At 45.7% G+C, this 8,903-nt stretch overlaps 1 protein-coding gene across 4 annotated transcripts in view; it reads right to left on the reverse strand.

Annotated features, from left to right (window-relative positions):
• The window catches only part of RASAL2 (RAS protein activator like 2), a 347,984-nt gene extending 342,170 nt beyond the window's left edge, over positions 1-5,814 (reverse strand). For 3 of the 4 annotated variants that reach the window (XM_038542405.1, XM_038542404.1, XM_038542403.1), the window contains exon 1: positions 5,586-5,814. In XM_038542405.1, coding sequence (XP_038398333.1) covers positions 5,586-5,787 — 202 coding nt within the window. In that variant the 5' untranslated portion in view covers positions 5,788-5,814. Of the gene's footprint in view, positions 1-5,167; positions 5,330-5,585 lie in introns of those variants that run through there. The other variant, XM_038542406.1, reaches the window with a different exon arrangement.
• Between the last annotated feature and the right edge of the window lie 3,089 nt (positions 5,815-8,903).

Consider the following 8,903-nt stretch of genomic DNA (forward strand, 5'->3'; position numbering starts at 1 on the left):
AAATACTAAGATATGATAAAGGAAATTGTCCATGTCTATAAACACTAAAAGAACAGAAAATTTAAATGAGATATACAAATTTTCTCTCAAAAGAAAAAAAGGGATGGCTATTGGAAATCAACACCACAATTTAAAATAAACAGTATATGCCTAGCCATTCTTTTGATAGTTATCTCTCGTTTCAGCGAACTGTCTACTAATGTACATAAAATGTATTGGGAAATTAACATTTCAACATTCAAAGGTAATGCCACAATCTAGGTACTGAACTCAAGCTTAAGATCCCAAGAATTGGGGATCCCTGGGTGGTGCAGCAGTTTAGCGCCTGCCTTTCTTTGGTCCAGGGCGCAATCCTGGAGACGTGGGATCAAATCCCACGTCGGGCTCCCGGTGCATGGAGCCTGCTTCTCCCTCTGCCTATGTCTCTGCCTCTCTCTCTCTCTGTGTGTGACTATCATAAATAAAAACAAAAATTTAAAAGATCCCAAGAATTGCTAATATAATTTAATAATAATTATAATACAATTATTATATAATTATAATAATAATAAAAGTTCAATTAATAGTATTTGAGGAAATTAAGACACTTAAGCAACGTGAACATGTTTTGGGATATATTGGGTACACATTCACTGATTTTCTTCAAGCAATCAATTAGCTAGAGCACAAAACTTAAAACAACTTTCATCCACACATTAATACAAAAAGGGAGTCATGCCTGGGGTACATATTTAAGACATGTAAGAATGAGTGATTCACTGAGAATATGCAAAGTTAATTATGTTAAGAACATTTCGTATAAGGCCAGTGAATTAGTCACATCTAATTCATACTGGACCAAAATGAAACAATTTCCTGAACTTGTTACTGGTTGCAGTGTTTTAAGCAAATATAGAGGCATATTATCTAAAAATGCAATGAAATATATCTCATCTTTGTCTTTATTCATGAAACATAAGCAAAACTATTTAATACAAACAGGGGAAACCGCCCCCTATATCAATTCATTTCTAGGTTCATGAGAAATTTTTACCAAATTCTCATTATCACATGTCTAGAATTATATGGCATATGATGCAGTATGATTCTTTCTGTTCTGCTTGCTGAAATTGTACCAGCCTTTAGAAAATTTCCAGCAGCTCCCTATCAGTCATCAATAAACAGTGAGTTATACACTAGCTTAATGGTAAGCAATAATGTGGATGTTATTTATTTTATTAAGTGAATATTTTAGATAAGTCCTGCTTATACTATTAAAATCAAAACCATATGATTTCTTGGTGAGCACTTTAGTGCGATAACTGTATTTCCCCTCTAGCTATACAAGAGCACATCTGTGCATGCCCTTGCAGACCTGTTATGCTGATGGGTGCAAAGCTCCAATGTAGGCCCTACTAGAGACTGGGATCTTCAATTTCTCCCAAACAGTGTCCTGCACTCGCCATCCATTCATGGTAAAGTAGTTAATTTTAATGTTCTCATTGTTTACCAGAAAGCACAGACAGTGAGGCTGGCTTTGCCGCTCCCGTTTCCTTTTGCTAGGCTGCTGCGCTTTTTCAGCCAATTGACTTTGCTTTGAGGCTATAAATATCTGAAAAATGTTCTGCATTTGATGCTCTTGGATTCTGCATCCATATTTAGCTGTTTGTGGCATGCCTTTGTTTAAGCTACTCTGCCACCCATACAATCAGTCAGGTTGAGATCTGGATGGTCAAAGGACACATGTATCAACATCCAACAGACACTGACTATGAGCAAGGTACCAATCTGCTAGACATGGTGACAATGAAGGGGGTGGCAAGATAGGAATACAAAGACAAACAAGAGAGACTTCCTGGTATCAAATATTTTATAGTCTTGACAGGGCACAGGCACAACTTATTATAAAACTGTAATAAAACAAATGGAACATTTTACAACTAAAAGAAAATGAAGGACAGGGCAGCATAAATATTTTCTTTTAGCTATGTCTCAAAGAGATGCATTTGTCTTCTAAATATACATCTACCTATTTTAAAGCTCTGACAGATTCCAAAAAAAAGTTTTCTAATCCTGGCAATATACAAAACTCTGAATACAGGTATTATCAACAAAACAGTCGATAGCAAACTCAAAACAGTGCCTAGTCTTCAAATTTCATGAGGCGAACTAACAAAATATTATTTCCAAAAGTTTCTGTTAAGATATTCAGGTTGGGGGGGGAGGGGTGTTAGTGCCATTTTGATTTTTTTTTTGCATGTTTGCATGTTGATTTCAAACATATTGTAGAGAATGTGTACCATAGCCAGAAGCCAGGAGCACTTAATACAGCTCTTACTTTGTACCCTTTTAAAGTCCACATGGCTATTTCAGGTTAGTGCTCAAAACTGAATAAGCTTCACCTAAACAAGATCCCCATTTTCTCCACCTTCCTATCTTGTCAAAACATTCCAAACAAATATACATCTGCCTTCAACATTCCTGCTTTCACAACTAAGTTCACTGACCTTTTGATAAAAGTGCTCCTCAGAAGCCCGATAATCATGATTTAAACTCATTAAGGGCTTTCTTGGGCAGCCGGGGTGGCTCAGCGGTTTAGCGAGCCTTCAGCCCAGGGCGTGATCCTGGAAACCCAGGATCGAGTCCCACGTCGGGCTCCCTGCATGGAGCCTGCTTCTCCCTCTGTCTCTGCCTCTGCCTCTTTCTCTGTGTCTCTCTTGAATAAATAAATAAAAATCTTTAAGAAAAACAAAAGGGGGGAGAGGCTTTCTTGATGCTTGTCCCCAAGAGTCAGACTGGAATTGGTAGGCCAAGTAATAGGTAAAATAATAGGGCAGGCCACAGAATCAGACAACTCTAAAGCTAAAATGGACCACAGATGCCAATTAGTCCAGATTTTACATTTTATGTAGAAACCTAGAGCCACAGAGTTAAAATTACTTACCCAAAGTTAGACAACCAATTTGTGGCAAAGAGAGAATGAAAACTCCAGTTCTCAATCCCCAGTTGTATACTCTAGACTAGATTCCCAGTTTCTGAATTTCCTTTAAAAACATTAGCCGACACTCATCAAAGTCTCCTTAAATTGTGTAGAAGAACCTAAGTGTTCCAAAACAATCAAGATTGTGAACACACAAAATAAACAAGTAAACAAAAAAAAAAACCAAAATGAACTAGTGTTTTCCAAATCGATTTTCCACATTCTATTATTTTTATTTCAAAAGCTTTTCAAAGAGTTATGCAATAGGCAACTTAAAAACTAGCTAAGGACACAGAGAAGCCAAGAATCATTCAGATAGTTTTGGAGTATTTACATTAAACTAAAGACAACAAAGTAGTATCCAGGATGAACTGCCTTAGAGGAAGGAAAGTATAAGTACACTAAACAGTAAATTAAAACATCTGGTTAATTGATAGGAAAAGCAAAAAAGTTACAATGCTGTGGAAAGTCTGCAACTTGACACTGACATGCATAGTACATGTGAGTAGAGAATATATGTATGCATATTTATATATACTTAAAAATATACACATATCTGTATGTATATATATGCATACACACCACACACCACTCACAAATCTACCCCTAAAAATGAGCAACAAAAACATGCACCTATTTTTATGGGTTTCATGCAAAGAACAATGATTTATGTTAGGTCTTGGGGGGGGGGGGGGGCCTGGGTGGCCCAGTGGTTGAGCATCTGCCTTTGGCTCAGATCCCGGGGTCCTGGAATCGAGCCCCACATCAGGCTCCCCTCAGAGCCTGCTTCTCCCTCAGCCTAGGTCTCTCCTTCTCTCTGCATGTCTATCATAAATAAATAAATAAATAAATAAGTAAGTAAATAATAAATAAATAAATATCTTTAAAAAAAAATTACGCAAGGTCTGGAATACCCAGACAGAATACTTTTGGACACTGAAATACCAAATTATCATAAATACATATTCTCACAGTAACACGACCCTATCTCTGACTTTATGTAAAAAGCAATGTGCCAGAGAAGTGTGTAATGATAAAGAGGAGGATAGGATGGAAAAACATTCTAACTACAATATACTCCAATTCGAGTTCATTTTCAGGTTCTTGTCAACCTTTGTTATAAGCTATCGGATAAATGGGATCAGCAGGTGGATGGGAAATCAGGCACTCAAGTTTTTAATCTGCTGAGAATGAACTGGATGACCTTACATCATCTCCTACTTCTTTGCTTTAATTCTTTCAGTTACTTAGAACATCAAAGACCATGTATAAGCACCGAGCAAAATATAAAGTGGTACATACATAAATCCTTAAGAAGTGGTTGTAAGAACTACAGGATTTTTACAATTGAAAGGGCCATTAAGAGATTATTTAATCCAATTCATTCGTTTTACAGATGAAGAATCAGAGGTTCAAAAAAAAAAAAAAAAAAAAAAAAGTGACCTGATCTACCCCAAATCACATAGCCACTTACTGGCAGAACCAAGACAAAAACTCAAGTCTCTGGACTCCTCTTTCTGTGATCTTTCTCCTAATGATGGACCTGAAGTCTTGAAATCAACCAAAAACCATCCAGAGAGAGAACTTCTAAGTCTTGGTCCCTCTTGAATAGTAATCACATACCTTCTTCAGAAGGATGAAGGAAAAAGGCATAATGTACTGATCACTATAGGCTTCAATGCACATGACTGGAGGATAACATCTTAACGTCGTCTTTGATCCCAGGTGCTTCAAATTTGCCCTCTTGGAGTCAGCGACATGGCTAATGTCTTGTGCCCACGTGAGCTAAGTGATAAACATCTTGACTGTTTCGATATTTTGGAAAGCCACAGCTCGATCCCTGAATTCCAAGCTATAAATCCTTGGGCTAGGAGTTCTGAAAACCAGCACCGGCTTCAAGGCTGCCACAAGGCTCACCCTAATAGAATCTCATCATTCAGTTTTAATTAAAGAGGTGGTTACTAGGAATGCAGAAAGGGAAAGTTTCAGTGTGTTCATCACTTTTAACTTGCTGAGTCGCAGCCGCAGCCCGGTCGCTTTCACAAAACGAGAACCAGAAACAATAGTGCCATCTGACACCATCCCGCACCCCTTGGACCGACTAACTGGTGGCCTTTGGGAGAGTGAGTCTCGGAAAGAGGTTACGGGCCAGTCTGTTCCCACCAAATTAATATTTTCGGTCATTCTATGTTTATTTTGCCGTCTTACCCACTGCTAAGCTATTCCGTAGTAGCTCGGTTTGCAGCCTCGCCTCACTCAAGGAGAAAGACATGAAAACTCGGCTCGCTTGATTTCACGGGGCGTCCCCGTCCGACCTCCTTGAAACCGGGTGACAGTGCCCCCTCCAGCTTAGCGCCTGACTCTGAGGTCTGCGTCGTTGGACGGCACCTGAAAACGTCCTGCGGGCGTCCGAAAAGGTCCAAAGACCGTACGGCAGGACGCCTCCGCTCAAGCGCTACTCTGGAGAAACTTGGCGGACGCGCACGCCGGGACAGAAAGGGAGGGGGTGCGGGGCACGACCCGGGACGGCCGGGGTCGGGGGGCCGGGGGCCCGGGGGGGCCTGGGGGCGGGGGCGGGATCGGCCGGAGCGCCGACGCCAGCCCTCCGACGGCCTGCGGTCCTTACCGTACACCCGGACCCAGCTCTGCTGCTGGCACACCGACTCCAGAAGGATCCGATCCAGCATGCCCCCGGCCACGGCCCCGCCGACGGGGAGAACCGCTTCCAGCTCCTCCGGCGGTATCGGCGAGTCGGACTCCAGCGCCGGGAACATGTCCGGCCAGGACAGCGCCTCGGCGGCTCCTCCGGACGACGGGGAGAGCTCCATGGTGCCCGGGAGGGACGCGGCGGCGGCGGCGGGGGCGGCGGCGGGAGCGGCGGGAGCGGCGGCGGGAGCGGCGGCGGGTGAGGCGGCGGGTGAGGCGGCGGCGGGGCGGGCGCGCGGCTCCGCGCCCGGCCTGCGGGAAGGGGAGGAGGAGCGCGCGGCGGCGGGGCAACGACCCGAGCGGCTCACCTCCTTCCCCGCCGCCCACTGCCCGCGGCTCGGGCGCCGCAGCCCACCTGCAGCCGGCGGGCGGGACCCGGGCCGGGAGGCGGATCCAGCGTGGCCCGGGCCGGGGGTGGGTCCGGGTCCGGGTCCGGGGCTCAGGTGTGGGTCCCCCCCGGGACGGGCGGCGCGCCCGCCTGCCCCCCCGCGGAGCCGCCTAGCTCAGCGCCGCCGGCGTCCCCCGCGGCCGGACCGGGCTGGGGCCGGGGATGGAGTGCGGCCGGGCGGGGCAGGGCTGGGGGCGTCGCCGCCAGGGGCCGCCCCCTCCGACCGGCTCCCGCCGCCGCCGCCGCCGCCGCCGCCGCCGCCGCGCCTCCGAGCGTCCGGCTCCCTCAGGGAAGGGGGGCGGTGGCCCCGGGGTCTCGCCCGCCAGTCCTCGGCCCCCACCCCAGGAACGAGCCGGCCCGCCCCCCTAACTCTCGGGACGCGCGGGTCCCGCCGCGGCTGCGGCTGCGGCTGCGGCTCCGGCTCCGGCTGCGGCTCCGGCTCCGCCACCGATCCCACAAGCCCGGCAGCCGCGGCGGTGGCGGCGGCAGGCGGCATCCCAGGGTGATAGGCCGGAGCAATCGAGGGCCGAGGGCCCGGCCGCGTGTGCAGTCGAGTAACGACGCGGAGGAGGAACTGCCACCGAAGGCAGGAAGAATCGGACTCCGAACTATTCATCGGGCCAGCCCCGCCCACTTTCCGAGACCCTCTAGCCCGCCGCCCCGCCGCGCGCGGTTCGCGGCTCCCGAGCGGCCGCTGGAAGTGGGGACGGCGCGGGGAGGCGGGGAGGAGGAGGGGTGCGGGAAATTTAAAAAGAAAAGAGCTTCCCTTCCCCGCTCTCCACCCCTTTCCCCTTCAGGTCGTTATTCATGTATTCATTTATTTATTTGCACCGACATCGCTCTCTCACTGGCGGAAGACGGGAGAGAGGCTGCTTTATGTTACAGCTGCCCTCGGGGAAACGCCTCCTTCCTGCCCCGAGGCCGGAGTTGGCGGCGGGGTCTGGCCTGCGGGATCCCTGCGCCGCAGCTGGACTTGTCATCGGTCTAGAATAGCAGGGTTACGAAGTGTGGTGTGGATGGATAGACGGGCCTCGCGAGCGCAAGAAATGCTCAAGAGCCCAGTATTAACCAAACATGTTTTTTTTTTCTTTTTTCTTTCTTTTTTTTTTTTTTTTTGCCTTTGATCTTGGTGCAATTTATGTTGGCTTTTTTTCCTCTAATGATGTCACAAGTGTTTTATTTTTGGCCTATTTGGAAACTGTCTCCCTTGACCTTGGCTTTAACTTTTTTGCCCACCCAAGGCGGCATTCGCTAGTTCAGGTTATAGAGTTTGCTGGCAAAGTGATGATAATTTTTAAACCGAAAAGTAGTGACTTCAACAGGGCCCTGCACATAGTAGGTCTCCACCAATGTTTCTTGAACATGCTGCTTAAAATGCTGCAGGAGTTGCACAAGTATACGGTGCGCTTTTTTGTTACCACTTTGGAGGGCATTTCCTCCCTTCCTCTTTTCGTCTTACTTTGCGAAGAGACTGGTCCGCAAGGGGATATTTTTGTTTTCTGGTCTTGTGGTATCCTGGTATGTTGTTTGGGGTTATCAAGAGCTCTAAGGATGCATTTTATAATTTTCCCCAAACTGTTTAGGGAAATAGTATTTCAAAGCAGGTAGTGACCTTCAAGATAACCTCATTCTGCCTTTTTGTTGAATGGTTGAGGACACTGAGGAACAGCCAGGTTACCTGACAAATCAACCATCAGGACAGATAGGTCTGCAGTGTCTCAATGGTATTGCCTATTTCAACTTTGTTCCCTCACAAACCTTTTGTGATTAAGCGTGGTGGTGCATGGTGTGGTGATGCATTGGAGCAATCGTTTCTGGTATCTAAAGCCTCGATTTCTGACTATCTGACTGCATGGTCAGACTTCCAGGTCTAAATCCTCATATTCTTCAGTGCTTGAGTGGACATGGGAAGGTATTGAAGCTAGGAGATACAGGGCCCAGCACTAAACAGAGCTAGAGCATTTTTATTTATACTAAATTACTGCTGAAGTCATGGTTACAGAAGTCAGAGAGCAAGTGGATAATGGGCATCAGGTGTACAAGTTTGAGCATTCTTTATTAGTCAGTATGTAAGGTATTTATTTAGCCAAGCAATTATCTCAAAGCAGCGTGAGGAGTGGTGTATGAAACATTCACAGAGGTTTTTTTTCTCAAGCTTATTGGCTTGATGACGTCATCCATTGTTAAGCTGAAGAAAAATCTCTCAGTAATCCTACTTTCTTCATCTAGACTCTCCAAATCCCCAGTCCCTGCTTCATCTCCCCATCCTGCCCCCAGACTAGCTGCCTAAGTAATTGCCTAAGTAATAGTATGTCTGGAATTTATCTAATGTTTATAACTTAAAGACAAAATAGTTCACGACCTGAACAATAGTTCTCTGAGATAAGCAGAACCAGGAATTTTTAAATCACCATTGAGCCAATGAAAAAAAATGGAAGCATAGAATTCTATTAAGCAACCTACCTAAAGTAAAAAGGCTGGTCAATAGATTAAAACCCTAGTCTAAATTTTTCATTGATGATAATAATAAAAAAATAAATAAATAAATAAATAAATAAATAAATAAATAAATAAATAAATAAATAAATAAATAAATTTTTCATTGATGGATATGGATTCCTTAAGGTTTTGGGGTTTTTTTCCCCCCTTGGGTGGATAGAGTTGTACTAACAATTATGGAGACAAAAGCAAATATCCACAGTTTTTGTAAATTATTATCACTTAAGGGGCACCTGGGTGGCTCAGTCAGTTAAGCGCCTGCCTTTGGCTCAGGTCACAACCTTGGGGTCCTGAGATTCAGCCCAGTGTCAGGCTTCCCTGCTCAGCCAGGAGTCTGTTTCTCTCTCTCCC

The sequence above is a fragment of the Canis lupus genome, chromosome 7 (assembly GCF_011100685.1).
Source record: "Canis lupus familiaris isolate Mischka breed German Shepherd chromosome 7, alternate assembly UU_Cfam_GSD_1.0, whole genome shotgun sequence".
Taxonomy (NCBI): Eukaryota; Metazoa; Chordata; class Mammalia; order Carnivora; family Canidae; genus Canis; species Canis lupus.